Raw genomic sequence first — 20,353 nt, forward strand, 5'->3', positions numbered from 1 at the left:
GGAGAGTGGAAGCGCTAATTTACCGAAACTACTCTGTTAATGTGGCCTGTGCCTTAAAAGACCTATCTCACATTGTCAAAGGATAATTCTGGTTCCATAACCATTTATTTTTTTGGCACCTACCAAAGATATCAGTGCCAACAAGGTTGTTAATTAATGCCAGGTGCAACACTGTGCAGTCCTGTCTTTCCTATTGCTCCACAGCCTAAAGGTCCTGATCATCCCCACTGTTACAGGATATCTTGTATTGTTGCTTGGCTTTCCCCCCTCTCTAAGCTACAAGTTAAAAACAAAACATACCTGAGCAACAGACCTACTCTTAGAACTTGAAATCAAAATCCAGTGGGTCATCAAAAACCCTCTTGACTAATCAACCATTTGTTTGATTTTTTTCAGTGACTCATTTACACCTTCAATAAATGAGGGTAGTATATTAGCTATATTTCCAATGTATAACAGTTAAAAGTAAATTCTTACAAGAGATGCAGACAAATACATGTAGATTTTGAGAGTATGAAAATGCTAGCCATTTAAGCCTTTGCACATTTTTCTAACTATCTGCATGGTTCTGCTATTTTCTCTTCAACACCTATGCCTGGAATTAATGCTGTGAAGTGCAGAATGTGAAATATTGCTAGATATGTATTATTGCTTGGCAGACACCTATATGCATTTGTAAGAATTATAAAGCACACAAACTTCGAAATTGTTTTCATTATGCTAACATGTTATTTATCATGTTATTTATTCCAGTCGGAACTGGAAAAGGTTCAGAAAAGGGCAACAAAAATTATAAGGGGCATGGAGCGTCTGCTATATGAGGAGAGATTAATAAGACTGGAACTTTTCAGCTTGGAAATGAGACGACTAATGGTGATATGATAGAGGTCTGTAAAATCATGACTGGTTTGGAGAAAGTAAATAAGGAAGTGTTATTTACTCCTTCTCCTAACACAAGAACTAGGGGCAACCAAATGAAATTAATAGGCAGCAGGTTTAACAAACAAACAAACAAACGGAAGTATTTTTTCACATAACGTACAGTCATCCTGTGGAACTCCTTGCCAGAGGATGTTGTGAAGGCCAAGACTATAACAGCATTCAAAAAAGAACTAGATAAATTCATGGCAGATAGGTCCATCAATGGTTATTAGCCAGGATGGGCAGGGATGGTGTCCCTAGCCTCTGTTTGCCAGAAGTTGGGAATGGGTGACAGAGGATGGATCACTTGATGATTACCTGTTCTCTTCATTCCCTGGGGCACCTGGCATTGGCCACTGTCAGAAGACAGGATACTGGGCTAGATGAACCATTGGTCTGACCCAGTATGGCTGTTCTTATGTCCTTATCTAATTTTAGTTCTATTCTAGTTTTAAACTTTCTGTAAGACCATTGTGAAAAATCAAATACAGCAATGAAATTATGCATTAAAAAAATTAAAAAGACTGAAATGTACTAAGCAAATGCCAATTTAAAAGGTCAAAGATACAGTATAATTTGTCTGAACTTGTCAAATTCTACACAGGCTTGCACATGTATGTACAGGGTATCCAGGAAATACATGTGGTTACATTCTTGTGTTAACATGCATATAAGGAAATCTAAAGGCTTGGTTAGGAGATAGAATGTGACAACTATGTTTTTCATCAATATGACCCAGCACAGGAGATAGTGCATCTAATTTAGCAGCTACAGGATCAGTCTATATGGGTTTACTGCCTTGTCATCTTCCTGCACATGAATTCATTTGATGTTTCCTACAAATTGTCAGGTAGATCATTAGAGGTGTATCTTTCCATACAACCTTGTACACAATCCAAGAAGTTTAGGTCTGGGCAATTATTGCAACAGTATATTAAACCTAAGCGTTTTCATTAGCCAATGGAACCTTTGATCACGATGCTACAAATCTACTCAGAAGTGTTCATGTATGATGTGGTTTCAGTTGTTTAATGATGGAACCTTATACAAGTTATTTTTGCAGTAGACCTTCTTCCTTTAGGACCTCGGAACATGAATGCACTGTTTGTAAAGATAAATTTACTGGACTGGTTTCTCTGCTGGTGGAAATCATCAAAATCAATTTCTACCAGAAGAGGATCCGGCCCAATGCCTGTACTGTGTTTTCCTGACAGTCACTACTCTTGAAGAACCAGACTGCCCTCTCCTGTGGCAAATCTTTAGGGAAGGGACCAAGGGGCTGGCTGCACTAACACTTGATCATCACTGTGAGGTTCCCCTCACAGAAGTCCTCTAAAAGTTTCTGCCAGTGCAGCAAACCTTCCTTCCAGCAGAACGCCTCCAATCTTCACTGGCACATTTGCCCTCCCACAGCTCCCTGTCAGCACAGCTCCACGGCACTCCCGTAGCTATTGCTGCCACCAGGACACACTAGGGGCCCCATGGAAAGTGTAATACAGCTTATTTTGGTACTCCAGGGCACAGCAGAACAGCATAGCATTGGCGTTACTCAGCTCCCAGTTTACCACTAGAGTGGACAGAGACAGCTACATAGTGGAAGTAGAAGTCAGATGCTTCTTTCCTGAAGATGAAAGTGGATACTGGAGAAGTGAGTAGGAATTTGTCATAAATTCCTCAGACAACATGCGACATGGCAGGAAAGAAGGGAAGGAGATAATAGGGAAGAGTAAGGTCCATGTGAGTTACTCTCCATCTCCCTTTCTGCAGATGGTCTCAGCTAAAACTTTCCCAAACTTTTTTGAAGTTAATAGATTCATAGATTCTAAGATCAGAAGGGACCCTTGTGATCATCTTGCATTACACAGACCATAGAACCTCATTATAACTTCTGGCTGAGCAAGAGCACATGTTTGAGAAAGATATCTTGCCTTAATGTAAAGATTTCAAGTGATGGAGATCCACCTAATCTCTAGAGGTAAGTTCCAATAGTTTATTACCCTCACCGTTAAAAATATGCGTCTTATTTCTAGTCTGAATTTGTCCATCTTAAACTTGAACCACTGGATCTTATTATGCCTTTTTCAGTTGCATTAAAGAGACATCTATTCTCAGAAATCTCTTCCCCATGTAGGTACTTTTAAAACAATTGATCAAGTTCTCTCTTAACCATCTCTTGGTTAAACTAAAGAGAATCAGCTTTTTAAGTCTCAAGTGTGTTATCCAGACCTCCAGTTACTCTTGTAGGTTTTTTCTGAACCCTTTCCAATTTTTTAAAACATACTGTTTGAAGATACAGTATTCCAGTAATGGTCTCACTAAGGCTGTGTCTACACTATAGAAACTATACCAGCACAGGTATGTTTGCATAGCTATCCCAGCAGAACCCAATGGTGTATGCAGCCCACCCTGACAGAAGCATCACCTTTCCAAAGGATGGTAACTAGGTCGACAGAAGCTTTCTTCTATTGATATAGCTGTACCTACACTGGGGTTAGGTCAGCACAGCTATGCTGATCAGGGGTGTGGTTTTTTCATGCCTCTGACAAATGTAGCTCTGTTGATCTAACTTTTAATTAGACCAAGCCTAATTCTGTATACAGAGGTAGTACCAACTCCATATACCTACTTGATGCCTTCTTTCTTATACATCCAATGATCAACTGGCAAAGCAGACAAACATTTTGGAATTCTAAAGCTTGGCTTACATTGATACAGTACATACATGTTTATTACAAGGCATAGGTTTCCAACAGTAATAGGGCACACAGCTTGTCACAAGTTGCTTTCAAGAGAGGCAACAAACCCATCTCGTGCAGAAGAGATGGTTTAGCACTACAGTGTCTTAGGTAGGCCAGAGTGCCTAACATATCACAGAAAATGCTGAAATAAGGATATGGTCAGAGAATTCATCCACAAAGATCTCTGTCATTTTTACAAGAGTTTCACACGGTGCAATCAGTTTTACATTTGAAATGAGAGGTTAAAATAAATGTATTGGATGGGCTACAACATGTTAATCCTCCTAAAGTGAATAAATCACGGAATGACAGGCAGCTAGAGCAAGAGTGGCAGGAAAGGGCACAAGGATACATCAGAGTGGATGCAGGATCAACAGTCTGCAAGCAAATGGAGCAACTGGCAACATGGTGTTACCCAAATATACCAATAGACGGGTAATAATATAAGGAGATGGGATAAGTGCTGATGCAGAGAAGAGTCAAAGGAGTTGTGTAGATTTAGGGCATTGCTATTTGGGTGTTCAAATGGTTTTACTGCATTTTTCCATTATTTGTATTTGTCTTTAATTAAACCAACTGCTCAGTCCAACATCACACTGGCCTCTATTTTGAGGCACAGTAGTTCTCCTTACTTGCACTGTGAATATCTACTGTATCTGCCAATGCTGCTTTATATTTATGCTGGAGGACACCATAAGGCTCTATAGAACAGGAGTATTAAACTCATGAAAGTTTTAGTGTCTCTGCTTTCGCCTTTGAATCAAAACTCTCTAGTATATATAGTGCAGAAACCATTTTTGCCTCCAGATCAAGATTTTGAAATATGAAGGCATGTAAATATTTTGTGAATTTCAGCATTTTGAGATGGTGGAATATTTATTAATTAAACAGGTCACAGCTGATTGATACAAGGCTAACTTCCAGTCCTAACTATAATGTAGCATCTATTGTAATGGAAGCATGCTGCTATCTAAAGGTCACAATCCTCAAAACATAGCAGCCTAAAATCAGGACCTGAAATCCATATTTAGGCACCTGGGAGCTGCAGTTAAACTGATCTTGAAAAATCAGACAGGTACCTAACTATGGAGTTAAACCTGTTTTTGAAAATCTTGGCCTTAATGTCACATGGTGACCAATGGGGGATTTCTGTCCTCCTATAATGTAATTCATTTTATTACGACTTAGAGCATTATGCAGTTATACCACCACAACTTAACATATCACAAAGCCCCTTAAAAAGGTTTTTAAAGTATCTGAAGGTCAATGTCACATTATTAGACTATTTTACAGTACGAGTCACCACATTTCTGGTATGGTGACACTTCAACAGCAAAAGTTATTAAAAAGCCTTCTTTTGCCAGACATTACCACATGGTTTCTGCTGACAGCTTCTGCTCTCTAGTAAAGGGAAAGCCAATCCCAATGCTAACTTGTTAATGCTAAGGACTGTAATTTTTTTTACTTAGCATCCAACCAGAACTCCTTTCTCTTCATACATTCTTTATTTACCATAAAAGTAATTAAGATTTTAAAGCTAAAAATGTATATCTGTATTTGGTGTTATCCCATGATAGTTTACAAGGTGAACAATGCCATCATTATTACAAATAAACATGAGTAAATTCTAATGGATGGTGTTGATTTAGCCCACACGAAAGCTAAACCTCTTCAAGGTCCTTCTTATGGAGATTTATCCACAATGGCTTCACCTGGAGGGTGAACCAACCCCAACCAGCCTGCAGAGCTGGCCCTGGACTGCTGGTATTCAGGAATTAGCAAATAGCCAGGGCCCATTCATGCAGAGGCCTTGTCCTGCCAAAGTTTTCACCCCGTCCCCCTGGCAGGATTGTTCCAGTGGATATGGTTTCATTGAGGGCAGCTGCCCCAGGGATCCTTATAAAGGTAGAGTTCCCACCATGAAAATGGCAGAAGGCCGGATTTCCACAGGGCTGATGGGGAGACAATGTGTACTCCACCCCATCCACCAACTCTTTTTCCCATCCCCATGCGCTGATCCCCTAGATCCATGACTCTGGACTCCAGGAGGGAAGGGGGATGCTGCATAGGAGGGGTATTATTTGGATCAGGGGATAAAATCAGGACATCGGTTAATTAGTGTTCACTACCTGCAACTGGCACTGATCTCACTCCCTTTTTCAAAAACAATGGCAAAACTCCTCCCGGATTCAAATGGAATCAGGATGGAGCCCATAATCCTTTCCTCAACAATGAATTTCTCGCGAATATGAAGCATGGCAGACAGTCCTGTACATTTCATAGGTTTCTTTTTTTTTTCTTTTTTTCTTTTTTTTTTTTAAAGAAAAATTAATGTACCAAATTCTTTGAGTTTAAGACCACAGGAGACCATTAGTTCATCTAGTCTGATCTCCTGTATGTCACAGGCCATTACAGTTCCCCTCGTATTGAGCCCAATAACTTTTGTTTGGCTAAAGTATAATTTGTATTTGGCTAAATCATATCTCCCAGAAAGGCCTCCTCCAAATCTCAAAGACATCAAAAGATGGAGAATCCATCATTTCCCCCTGGTGAAGGGAAGTTACTCATTGAGCGTTTTGCCTGAGTAAAGACTTCAAGATTTGGCCCAGTACAGTTAGGGCAAAGCATTGACCTCTGGATTCAGTCTACCTGGGCCTCAGATACAGTGGAGCTTGTGCAGCTCTGCAAAAGGACTGCTAGATGAAATGCAGGAGATTCAGAGATTATGAGGCCAGAAGGGACCAGTACGATCATCCAGTCTGACATACCGCACAACAAAGGCCATAGAACATCATGCATTAATTTCCGTTTGAACTATAGCATAAATTTGAGAAAACATCCTATCCTGATTTAACAATTGCTCGCAATGAGGAATCCACCACAAACCTTGATAAGTTGTTCCAATGGGTAATTACTCTCACAGTTGAAAATGTGCACCTTATTTCCAGTCCAAAATTTGTCTAGCTTCAATTTTCAGCCACTGGATCTTGTTATATCTTTCTGCGCTGGACTGAAGAGTCCATTATTTGCTCCCCCAGGTAGGTGCTTACAGACTGTGACTTAGTCACCCCTGAACCTTCTCTTTGTCACGCGACCCAGATTGACCTTCTTGCGTCTGTCACTATAAGACATGTTTTCTAATCTTCTACTCATTCTCATGGCTCTTATCTGAGCTCTCACCAAATTTATCAATGACCTTCTTAAATTGTGGGCACCAGAACTGGACACAGTATTCCATCAGCAGTCACACCAGTGGCAATATGTCTTCCATTTTCCTATTCAGTAGTGCCCTGTTTATATATTCAAGGATTGCATTCGTTCTTTTGGCCATAGTGTCACACTGGAAACTCATGTTCCACCGATTATCCACCTTGACTCTCAAAGTCTAGTTCGGAGGAGTCTAGACTCGCTATATGCCATGGAACTTAGTTCTGTGTCCCTGGCAGCACACAACAGGGAGTGGGGTTTGGGCAGGACAGGCTGAAGAGGAGCAGCAACCATAGATCTGCTGCTCCATGGAGCCACCTGCCATTGGCCTGTGAATAACAAGGTTTCAGTATAAATAGCTAGAAAGCAATTCTGCTGCCAGTCTGACCAGGCACTGGGGAAGGCAGGTAATGATTCTGCACCTGTAGAACACACCTTGCCCTCCCACCCCTCTGGACTGGATTTAGCCCTTAATATTTACAATTTCTGCCTAGGTTGAACATTTTGTGCAGCTTCAATTTAGTTCCAGCTGATGGAGGCTCACCATGTGGTAGCACAGCTTATTACAAAATACATTCATATTCAATGGTAGGTATGTATCGTACTCTATAACTGAACATTAGGATGTTGCATAACCACAAATATATACTTCAAATGACATTCCTTATCTAACTAATGAATTCAAGAATTAAACAGGAAAGAAAAAAAAATCAAAGTTCTGAAAACCACCAATAATGACAGCATACTTCCCAAAAGCTGGCTGGCTAATGTGGGGACTATTAGTTCTCTAGAAATGACCTGTACCTGAAGATAAAAACAGTGTTACATAATAAATTCATGTGCTTAGTTCCACTTCAGGCCATGAATAATTTCTCCATCATTAGACAGGCATCAGAAGCCACTTCCCAAATACCCGTTGGCTTGGATAGTGGAGCTACCTGTTAGTAATCTAGCAACTTCCCTGTGACAAACCTCCAAGTCTGCCACGTGAATACAGGAGCACCGTTCCCCTTTGCCTATCATGCAGAAGTAAGGATTGCTCAAATGAAGCATTTTTCTCATTGCTGGTGTATCACATCATAGAGATGCACCACTCATTCAGACTTCATAACTCTAGCACCAAAATAGAATGGAGGGGGATCCACCCACTGATTGAGTCCACTTTTGAAAATGGACTCCTGCACTGAAGGAAATTACTCCACCCATTACAGAATCAGAGCCACCTCTAAGTGGGAAATGCAGAGGCCAATTTTGACCTCCAGTTCTACAGCACAATGACATGACAGTGCAGTGGGATTTAAACTTGAAAAATGTCATTACCTGAGCTCGAATTTAGCTAACCACTACTTTTCCAGACACAGCTAAAAATTCTACCATTACCAAGAATGCCACGATCTCTTTAATAACCACAAATACTAATCATGGCAAGTCTGAGGAGTTTGACTCATCCAAAAGACACCACTTCACAAGAAGAGCACCCCCTAACACCACACTAAGGCAGTGGTTAATTACTGATTCAAAGAAGAGAGTGTCCCTTATCTTAGTCACCAACTCCACTTTCCACAGCACTGAGTTTTCCTTGGTAGTTTCCCATCTTCCAAGTCTGATCACATATCTACGTAATTCTGAGTTTATGACAAGATTAAGCGGTGTGACTGCAAGGATTAACAACAGACTAACACTGTAGGTGTCCTTTCATTAATGTTTAACTAATACTTCATTACAATACAAAACAGCTATAAAATACATGTCCACCTCAATTACAAACAAATTAGTTTAGATAAATTATATTAGACTGAAAATTGTTAATGGAACCATTAGAAATGGTTCATTAACCCTAATGTCTCATTTACAGGAAAAGTCTGTCCTTGGATGTATGCACATAGCTCGCACTGACTGAAATAAAAATTCTACATCCTAGGGCCAAATTTAGCTCAACACACAGTTGACAAACACTTTTTCTTTCCATGCATCTGAAGAAGTGGGGTTTTTACCCGCGAAAGCTTTTGCTCCAACAAATCCGTTCATCTTTAAGGTGCCACCGGACTCCTTGTTGTTTTTGTGGATACAGACTAACATGGCTACCCCTGATACCTTTTCTTTGTTCATCTTCCTTGCAAGAATGTGTGAAAGACTGAAATAAGAGATAGAGTCTGTTGTGTAAAGCAATTCCAGTTCAGATTCATTAAGTTTAAAAAAAAGAGTCAACAGTTTCAAGAAAAATGACATAGGTAGTTTCTTCTCCTAAATTGTATTATATGAAGGATTTACATTACAGTGCGCAATAGTATTCAGTCAAAAACAAGTAATGTAATAACTAAAACTAATGCCTACACTATAATACATAATGTAGTGCTGAAATCCATGACACATTTATTAGCTTAATCTGTGCATTTTATAAGGAACTGGGCATTAGGAGTTATTTGCCTCAGTTTTCCCATCTGTTAAATAAGGATAAGAATACTGCTCCTCCTCTGTAAAGTGCTTCAGGCTTTTTGGATAAAGAGCACTAAATATTTTTATTATTGCTCAGGAGTCCTCTACTGAGACAAATTAGACTTCCAAGTCACTAATCATCGTACTTTTCAGCAAGTCCCTGATGACTGTATGGAAAATGTCTACGAAATAAAATCCATTTATTGCTTCAAAGCGACAGCATGAAGAAGACTCAGTGTTGTAAACATTATATCTGTTGTCTTTATTGTTTCATTGATTTTTATCCTATTATTGTTAGGATCATAAGATGAGTGCTTTGTGTATTAATAAATATTAAAATAAAACAGTACTGTCTCAGCCAATGAGATAACAAGGACGCTATTATTTCTCAGATATGCAATTCCCTTGTACTCTAGTTGTGGATGTCTGACAGGCATAATCACTGCATACATATTTCTCAATACCAGTGTAGTTTGTGAATCCCTGAGTCCTAATTGTGCAACAATGACTGTTAGTCAGAATGCAGGGATTTGCTTTATCACAGTATAATTGTATCTCAGTAATAAAATAGCAGTCAAAATATAGCCAACACTGGAAAGAGAAATTCTTGCAATGGGAGACTTTTGTATGAACTAAAATAAATTGGTTTATAGTTCCTTGAAGCTACAAATTTTGGCCTACAGAACCTCACACACCACACAAAATAAAAGAGAGAGAGATGTTTGTATGTATATCCTCCTAGATCATGAGTCATACTACAATGAGTCTGACTTCATGAGATCACTGCCTTGATCGTGTTCTACTTACAATAGAGACAATATGATTTTTTTTAAAGAAAACGTGCAACAAAAAAGAGTTTGCAGAGTTAACTGTGCTGTGTTCCAACAAAACAATGTCCACACCTTGTCACTGAGGTTCACTCATAACTAACAAGACATGAGCATTCGCTTACACAAATATAAGACTACAGAATATATACCTGGCTGAAAAAGACCTGCAAACATTTTTGTTTGTGTCAACTTACTTATAACCTCCTGCCTCCCCCTTCTCCTCGGCAAATGCAATCTTAAAGAAACAAAAATCAGTCACGGGGAAAAAAGCACATTTTGATGTGTACCCTGGAAGTCATAACTTGTGGCTACTGAGCCTATAATGTAACCAATCCCACTATTTCGGTACAAAACCAGTATCTTTTAAATCCCAATATGCTTGGCATGCCTGGATTGGGGGTGGGGGGAGAGATCTCCATTAAGAGCTAACCCCTGTTGTTGAAATTGCCTTTTTCACTGAGTGCCATTTTATAAGGATGTCTTAAAGAGTCTATACTATTTGCAAGAGCCATACCAAAAAAAAAAAAAAAAAAAAGCTCCATGTACCTATATAGGTATAATGCTTTAGGCACTACCTACACAAAGAATGCTTTTAAATGCAAAGCATATATAAAAAAAAAACCTACTGTGGGCTTTTCTATTTTTTGCGGGTGGGTTAGGAATGGGCAATGTCATGACTGTATTTGTGACTCAAGCCACTCAGACACAGAGAAAATAGATGGATAGAATATCCTACAATACTTTTTTTAGTTATGACATGGATAGTACGTATTGTACAGCATGTATAATTTTGCTGACACAGTTCTTAAAAAGAAACTCATGAAATACATACAGTAGCTGTCAATACTACTCCAAGTTTTGGATGTATCCTGAAAACACAAAAAACCTTCCAACAGGGCTACTATGACATAGCATTTCTATAGCAGCAGAGTAAAATAATGTAGAGTAGAACAAAATATCAATAGGCTGTTTTACTACAAAGGTTAGAAGGTATATAACACTGAAAAAGGTTATAAAAAAAATAATCCTTTCAGCTATGACTTTGTAAAGTCTTAAGGTTCACAACATATGTGCCCTTTGGTAAGCTCTCCAAATTCAGAAGACACTTACTAAACACAATTGCTGTATTTCATTCACACCGTACGTCCTGAATGCTGAGTAACTCTGCTGTATGTCTGAGCAGGTATATATGCAGTTGTGTGTGTGCATCTGTAAAAACATATTTTGCACACACCACATGTGAGGATATCCATGTGGCAAACTGCAAAGCCAAATTAAAATCTGTATTTATCAAGCACTTTAAACACATCGCCTGCATTCTCCCCACTTATCTATCTCCACTGAGATAATCAGTCTGAATATACAGACAGAGATATGTAAAATTACTGACAACAGCTGCAAGGCTCTCTTATCTATTTCTATTTTTTTTAAAATATGGCATGTACAGAATAAAGAGGTGGCACATACAGTTTTTGTTGGCACTCATTTGGAATGTCCTGCATAATACATTGCCTCCATCTCAAATTTATGCTTTTATCATACTGCATTGTCATGTGTTCACATCACATTTTGGTATAGCTTTAGAGAGATGATAGACAGACACAGATGACAGACAAATATACATACAATGGAGTCACTATAGTGATATTACAGTTAAGAGAGTAAGATACTTTCCATACTAAGCAGCATTGTGACCATCTCCATCCGAACGTTTGCAAAAACTTCTGTTCTGCATAATATTTCTCACATGTACTCCTTGTCCAGAAGGTAGTTTTTTGGAAAGTTTTTAGATTTTAATTGGACAGGCCATTTTTAGCTTTTTTTAAATCCAGTCATAATTCAAAGCATTAATATAGAGTATTAAAAGGTTTTAACCCACTACTTCTTTATATCTGAACTAGTGCACAGGACTATTTTTATCATCGAGTTTGGATGAAGAACATTTAGTTATAAGAGATGATCTCTCTATGCACATTAAAATTTCCACGAGAAATCTGGCAAATTGCCGCTTTTCTTTTTTCTTGTAGTAAGTAAATTTATGTCCTTTTGATTTACAAAGACAGCCTTCAAAATGTCAGAGAATAACTAGGGTCCAAACCTCCATTAGGGTCCACTAGCTTGGACTTCAGTGGAATGCTGCTGATGCTCAGGAATACAGAGCAGACAATTCAAATCCCAAAAGAGAATAGGATGCTAGGAATATATATTTGCCACTATTAATTAAAAAAAAAAAAAAGCAGCGCACAGGTTCCAGCACAGGTTGCACAGGCAGCAGCAGAATATTCACACAAAAATTACGTTTTCTCCTGATCTCACGCTATTGCAGCTGCTTTCCTCCTCCCCCGCCCCGATAAAACTACCAGCCTCCACAGCTCCTCAAATTCTTGCCCGAGGCAGGTACGTTCACACACTCACACTCACCTTACAGTGGTCCAGGTGATAACAGAAACTTAAGCTTCAGAGGAAGGTAGAAAACTCCAGAGTGTACAAGTATGGAACAACCTGCCCACAGTTTCTTCTTAACCCCAAATAAATGGTGGATGGTTTATGCCCTTAAGCACAAGGGTTTCTATCCCACTAAATCTCAACTGGTGCACAAAGAGGCAGCAGAGAGAGGATGCTATCATATCACGCTATCCGAATCTTCACCCCAATGGTACATGCTGGTAGAATCCTCATTCCCCTCTTGTGGGGGCCAACCAGCCGCAGAATATTCACACAAACCCTCATTCAGCAAGATGAGTAAGCAGTAGCACCTTCGCCCACAGCAATGACTTGGCATCAAACCCAACCACCCACACTCACAAACACATGTTAGGGGGCTCAAGCAAAAGATTTTTTTAAAAAGGTAGTAGAATCTGTGAATTCTGGAAGTACTTATGACAAGCTTTCTTCCCTGTTCATTGTGCCAGGCTGTGGTGCTTTGGGATTCAGAATGTGCTACCAAATGAACATCTGAAAAGAGGAAGAGGAAGCAGCATATTACTCTAGAGCTCCAGCTTCCTTTGGAGCGCATTGCTTCTGGACTTTCTGGCCTTCAGGTCAGGCCTTCTCTATTGTATATGAACTTACATATGTAATGTGGTCAATATTTATCTAGGTTTAAACTACAACTAACATAAACCACACTAAGCAATTTCTCCATCACTTTCAGAAATGCTTCTGTTCTGGATGCTTTACACTGGCTAGTTAATAGAGTCAGAAGGTTCCAAGAATTGAGTTCTGGTTCTGAGCTATGTAAAACTGTTCTCTCGGAGAACACTAGAGTCTAACATATATAATATTGGAACTTTTAAAAATCCTGGACTCTGCGAATTATTACTATTGTGACCATTGTGGGTTATGCCAATGGAGCTTATGACTTTACTGAAACCTGGAATATGGAGTTTATGGCAACTACAAACTCTGAAGGTAATACTGGCGAAGCTTATATTTAGGGTCAATGGAAATGCTCGTGGGTTGAATGTCCAGGCATTCAGTGGGTATTACCAGCTGTAAATTCCTTCTCCTCTGTGCTGACTCTGGCCACTAAAAAGGGGGGGACAATAAAGGCTCTATCCAGTCCTTACCATCTTCCCACCCATTTATTCTGGGAAGGGAGTAAGTGAACAGGTAGCCCTGCTTATCCCTGTACAGTCAGACCTAAGGTCTAGGTAGCCCTATGGAAGGATTCAAGGGCTGTTCTCACTCTCTTGCTTGTTGACTGTGTAGCCCATGTCACAGTATAACCCAAAGGGTTTGATCCTGCTCCCATGAAAATCCTATGAGAAACTTCCAGTTGATAATGGCTACATAGATGGCCAATAGGGATTGCCAATATCTATTTTATTAATTTATATCGTATACCTTATTAAAAGAACATTTAACTGATTCAAAACCATCTACCTGTTCACACAGCTAATCTGCGTAGCTCCTTGTTTGCTATCACTGTTAGTTTGTTTTAATGTCATTCTAACTTTGCAGTTTTTCTATTTAAAATACTTGTGGGAATACTATTCCTCTAAAATAACAAAAGTGATTTCAGTTTATATAAAGGTCCGCCACTTTTTCATTATTTTTTTAAATCAGACATAGTGTAATTCCTTCCTTCCTACACCACACAAACTAATAATCATGCATCCTATTTCTCCTGATAATAAAATCCCAGACTCTGTCAGAAAAAAGAAATTTTAGAGGCCTCCTGCATCTGGGAAATTTTAAAAAAAAAGACATTTACAAAGCCTCATTTTAGAACTGTATCTTAAAATATTATCAAAAATATACTACATGCTGCATGGTAGAAGAATGTGTCTTTAGGGTTAGGCAATCCCTCCTTAAATAAACTTTAAAAGAACAAAAAAACAAACAAAAAAAACCATTCAGTTTTACTTAGTGCTAATGAAAGAAACCAGACTGTGACAATGAGGAAGGCTGGAAATTTCTGTTTCTCTGTGGAACAAGTACACTATGGACAGTGCCAGGACAAATTTTCCCACATGGTTCTATCCATGTGCCTTAACTATGACCTGCAGAGAGCACCTCCAGAGTAAAAAGCGTACTTCAGTCTGCAAGACCATTCAGTTTTTGGCCTCTCTGTTGAGCCTGCCAGCAAAGGTGCCAATTAGTGCCAGTTTTGACGCTGGCTTTGTAAACAATTTAAATGATTCTCCTTGCCTCTCATACCAGCCCATGAGCCACAATCTCCAATGTGAAATCACTCAGACTTTTCACCTAAGCTGTCACATAAATTTTAGACCACTGTTTGGAATTTAATTCCTGTTGAGAGCAGGTTCTGCAACGCAATGTAAAGCAGTTCTAGTGCCACTTGTCTGCAAGGTGCATGTCAAGGCAACCAACTGAGCCCAAAGCACAAAAATCACTGTCAGCGCTAGCCAGAAAGAGAACTGAGCGGTGTGCAAAATTCTACTGCTCTTGTTGTACTGCGGAGATGATGCATATGTGAGAAGAAAAGGACATATATATATATATAGGAATGAATAAAACCAATGAAAATGTAAGGTTTTTTAGGGGCTGCTCCAAATTTTTCTTAATTGAATGACAGTAGTGGTATGCTAGATCTCTCTCTCCTCTGACTCCCTTACACACAAACACACACACACGCCCCCCCAACACACACACACACGTACGTGTGCACACACACAAATGCAGGTAAGCTGGAAAGGGAGATCTGATATGAGAGTGAGGGCGCTAAAATCAGGCCCTGAGAAGCCTGTAGTACTTGAATAGTGCTATGAAAAAAAGTGATTATGATGAACTGCTGTCTAGCAAAGATCTTCATAAATTGTAATTTTGTTATTTCTCATTCTCTGCAGCTAAATCTGTGTAAGTTTCCGCGTAGGAGCCAGAAGCAGGACATACGGCTGCTTCCATGAGCTGCTTGAGCCACCCCTCCAGCGCCCCAACCCCTGCCCCAGCCCTGATCCCCCTCCCACCCTCCGAACCTCTCAGTCCCAGCCCAGAGCCCCCTCCTGCACCGCAATCTCCTCATCCCCAGCCCCACTCCAGAGCCCCCACCCCCAGTCAGAGCCCTCACCCCCTGCCACACACCAGCCTGGAGCCCTCTCCCGCACCCTGAACTCCTAATTTCTGGCCCCACCTGGAGCCCACACCCCCAGCCAGAGCCCTCACTCCCTCCTGTACCCCAACCCCAATTTTGTGAGCATTCATGGCCCGCCATACAATTTCCATACCCAGATGTGGCCCTCGGGCCAAAAAGTTTGCCAACCCCACTTTACCCACTGACTATTGGATATTTTTAATTTCATATGTATATGATGCAGGGACCAAACAGTTTTCACACCCCCATTACAGATTTATAATCCAGAGTGAATGAAGATAAAAAAAAAAGTTGAAAGTTAGAAGAAGGGGGAAAACTATAATCTGTGAAAAAAATAAAAGGTGGCACAGGGGAAAAATATCTGTTGCAAAACAAACAACTCAATAGGCAGGAGTGGAAACTGCAAAAAAGAAGAAATGGAAAGAGGGAACAGGATATCTTCCCAGCATCTTTGTGTTATTTAAAAGTACCTGTACTTCATAACCTGCCCAGCTCCAGGCAACATGTTAAGCAATAAATTGCTTTCTATAGCTATGGGGTGGTGTTAGAGGGTCAGCAAAACATTCCACTCCAGAGGCACTATATAAATTTCTTGACTCTAAACAACCGGATTGACTCTTTTCTACATATTTCAAATCCTCATACAATCTTCCAAGGAGAAGACATAACGACACTCTACACCAGAATGAGTGATAAATAATGCTCAGCGTTACAAAAATGGAATTTTAAAATGCCATGTAGCCAGGCTGCAAATTGACCCTTATGAAAGGGAAATAGGAAAAGCACAAGGCTAGTACTTACATTCTAGTATTGCTGGTCTTGTTGATAATTACAGATTTTCCAGTTTGATCTACATTGTGATCCATTCCAAAATAAGCTGCCACTCTGTGCACTAACATCCTCTGATAGGACGACATCTGAGGGAACTTTTTATAATGATTACTGAAAGAAAATATCACACTGATCAGTTACGTGATCCTCTCTAAAATATAAAATACCTTTTAAAACTTGATTAACTGTTTTTTCCTCTGTTCAATTATACAGTATACATCTATGCTGCAGGTAAGCAGTCAGTCAACTACAATGGCTGGTTTTTAAAAAGTGCTGGATATATTTATGGGCAATAATAAAACTGGTACTTTTACATGCTAAATTAAGATAATCAAATCTCATATTTTACAGCATCAGCTGACTGCTGCAGGGGTCAGGAAGGACTCACTTGCCATACACACTTTCGCCCTATGTAAATGTTGCATAAATGGCTAAGGATATCATGAAAGTTTTATGCCTTCCTCCAAAGCAGCAGATACTGGGTAATGTTTGAGACACCAAGGGGCTATTCTAGTACAACAAATCTTCTTTCTTCTATTTTAAAATGTCTATTTTTCCCCCTCAAAAGTCAGGGGACTTTTTCAATCGGTTTGTTTTTAACCAAGTTAAAATCTATAATTTTATTATAAATTGTAGAATATGTGAGAGCAGAACAGGGTTTTGTCTCCCTTCAAACAAAAGCTTAACTTTATTTTTCACCACATTAAAAATACCTTAGTGAACAGAGCAAATTGCATGACATAATATTTGATTATATATCCCCCTCTAGAGATGCATGCTTTATGTCCTATGCAATGAAAGCTTTACAATTATTTTTGAGCATAAGTGACTGGAACCAGCTGGAAGTCATTAGAGAAATATAATAAAAATGAAAAGCCTTGCTTTTTGTTACACCTACTGCAGTGGCTCCTACTGACAGTTATTAGAGAGGAATCTAGGGGCCTGATTTTGCAAGGTACTAAACTCCAGCACAGTGTAGGATAGGCCTCTAAGTGAGCACACATCTCATAAAAATATAGCATTTACATATGCTTTATGCAAAAGATACATGTGGCATGCAAATATGATAAACTAACCAAATACTGAAATTAACTTACTTGTTGTCACTAATAAAATCTATAATTTCCTGTTCCATTTTTAAGAGTATCATTCTGTCCCTGTAAAAATAAACAGCAATTTGAAGAGTCAGCTACAAAACCATTTTTAGATACTTTTATGATACTTCAAAAACAAATTATGGAAGTTTCCCTTTATTTAAAAATGATGTAAATATTTTAGTTAAAACGCTGACCTCCCTTGCATTGGTGAAGCTGGGGAAAGACTCTAGTTTCCCCTTCTCCCCATCCATACCAGAGCAAGGCAAGATATGGACTTAAATCTCTTCAGCATTAGGGTTCGGCCTGGTAGCACTCGCAGCCTCAAAGGACTGCATTCAGGTGGTTGAATAATGTTGGTATTTCTTTTTGGAACAAAAGTAAGCTGTAGAGATAGTTGAAAAATTTCCATCACAAATTTTTTGGATGGAAAATTGGATTTTTGACTAAATTCAATGTGTCATAGAAAGTGTGCACTTTCTGTAGCAAATTTCAACTTCTTGTCTAAAGAAATCAAACACCCCAAACTCAGAATAACCGCTTTCCCTGGTGCACCACCGTGGCTCAGCAAGAGGGGAGACCAGGATGCATCATGGGACACGTAGTCTGAACAGGGAAGTCACTGAGAACGGGGACATGAGGCACCCAACAACAGCTTCCATGAAGAACTGCTGCAGCATTGCCAAATCCAAATTTTCTCTTTTAAACTGCAAGTTTTTGATCTTTTGCTGAAAAGTTGAAATTTTCCACAAATACACCTTCCCACACGCACCATTTATTTAACAGCCCTAGTAAGACCCCTTACAGAGTGCATTGCTCTCAAGCTCATTGAGCTATTACAGCTTGGACAACTCAGGGACTTTTTGCTTTGAAGGCCAGAAATGTGCCCTTTAATAAGAAATGTGAATTCATGCATTTTGAAATCCCATGGATTTTTAAGCCCCTCTGTGGATGGGGTAATGGATTATTTACCTAATTATTTCTTGATATCCATTAAGTGTAGGATGAAGCTGTGCACACTGAACAGATTCAGTTGCAAAGAGTATGTAAAAGATAATATATAAAAAATCCTGATAGAAACTTTTTTTATATATTTAGGATGAAATTCTATATTAAGATGAGTTTGCAGTTCCAAATGAAGACCATGGGTGTAGTGAGGCTAGAAGTTGGCACTCACAATATGATCTGAGTTGCAGATACCTCCAATCACATAGGTTATAATATACTAGTGCTAAGAGTCTTTAGATGGAGCTGTGCAGCAGGGAAGATAAGCAGTGACCAAATTTCAGAAAAAGTAATTAAGCAATGGGAAACTGGAAAGCCTAGGTGTAGAAATTTATTGTTTTATGGCTTCTTGCTCAGTTGAGATGCTTCCATTATTATTTTTCCTACAGCATTCTCTAGAACTAGAATTATAAGATGCTTAATTGCTAGAATTCTAGGACTATACCAGGAGTTAACAACATGCCGGAGCTACTTACCTGGGATTATTCTTTAATGTGTTCACCAGAAATTCATGTAAATCTATGCCTGTTGAGTCGGTATATTCTTGGCTGCAATCTGAAAACAAACAAACAAACCAAAACGTTTCATTGCAGAAGTTAAGCCAATTTCTGTAAAGCAGACTTGGTTTTCCAGCCAGCAACCCAAAAAATATATTATAAAGAATAATGTACATGCAGGTTATTTATTTATGTGAACAATCTACCCCACAAAACAGCATGAGGAAATCTGTCTTTTCTTTGCATTGTACTAATAAGTGCCACAACTGAAGCAAACAAAGTTTTGTCCTTTCTGGAATCACAGGAAATATATAATGTTACCCAAATTCCTTCCAACTTTCCCTTTCTTACTGCTGAATATCCAGTCCTGACTATAAATACATCTTTATATATTGAACATATTAAATTAGACAAAGTGATATGCCTTGCCACTGGGAATTCAAAATCTTTAACAGACTGGAATCTAGTGATGTCTAAAAGTGGGTAGATGACAATGGCATGTGACAGAGTATTTAGAATTCATTTACGGCATAGGTGATTGTGTCTTACTCAAAAGTAAGGGCAGATCCTCAGCTGGTCTGAATCACCAGCTTCAGTAAAGTCAAAGGAGCTATAACAATTCATACCAGCTGAGGATCTGCCCCTGAGTAGGCAATGCTTATCCTTAAGAGACTACAGTGTAGTTTTGTAACATGATATAATTATAGGTATAAAAATAATTATAGTTAGAGTCACTCTGTGCATACCTGCTGTAGTAAGGCATAATTATAATATGTGATAGATAATTCACTAGTGTATTACAGTACACGGACCATGAGTTAAGGTTAAGGGCTACGGGTGGATTTCCAAATAATGTTAATGAGAGATTCATCTGTGGGCCGAAAGCAATATATAAGACTAAGTGTTTTGTGTTGCTGCTAACAAGTTGTACAGTATACTATGATTAACAGAAAAAAGTTGTACTTTCATAAAATATTTTATGTAAATATTATAATCGCATACATAAATACAAACACATTTACACACACATACACACACCCGACACCAAACACCTCTTACACAAAATCTCTGCTATGCTCTGTTAGGGGTTCTACTCATAATACAACTGTAATATATATAATCTATATATCTCAAAACCCATCATTTATATGAAAAACTCCCTTTTTCTTATCCATATAAATTTCACATGCCACATTCCCTCTTTTGGATAAATGCATTCCTACTGTATGTGTACTTA

The 20,353-nt window shown here is 39.0% G+C and overlaps 1 protein-coding gene across 21 annotated transcripts in view; it reads right to left on the reverse strand.

Annotated features, from left to right (window-relative positions):
- The window catches only part of ARPP21 (cAMP regulated phosphoprotein 21), a 170,932-nt gene that overhangs the window by 100,735 nt on the left and 49,844 nt on the right, over nt 1-20,353 (reverse strand). For all 21 annotated transcript variants that reach the window (XR_007355060.2, XR_012667159.1, XR_012667160.1 and 18 more), the window contains 3 exons: nt 19,096-19,174; nt 17,618-17,677; nt 16,491-16,631 (listed from right to left, as the gene is read on the reverse strand). Coding sequence is in view for 18 of the 21 variants with exons in the window: in XM_048838972.2 (XP_048694929.1) it covers nt 16,491-16,631; nt 17,618-17,677; nt 19,096-19,174 (280 nt within the window). In the remaining 3 variants the exon portion in view is untranslated. The remainder of the gene's footprint in view (nt 1-16,490; nt 16,632-17,617; nt 17,678-19,095; nt 19,175-20,353) is intronic.

The sequence above is a fragment of the Caretta caretta genome, chromosome 2 (assembly GCF_965140235.1).
Source record: "Caretta caretta isolate rCarCar2 chromosome 2, rCarCar1.hap1, whole genome shotgun sequence".
Lineage (NCBI taxonomy): Eukaryota > Metazoa > Chordata > Testudines > Cheloniidae > Caretta > Caretta caretta.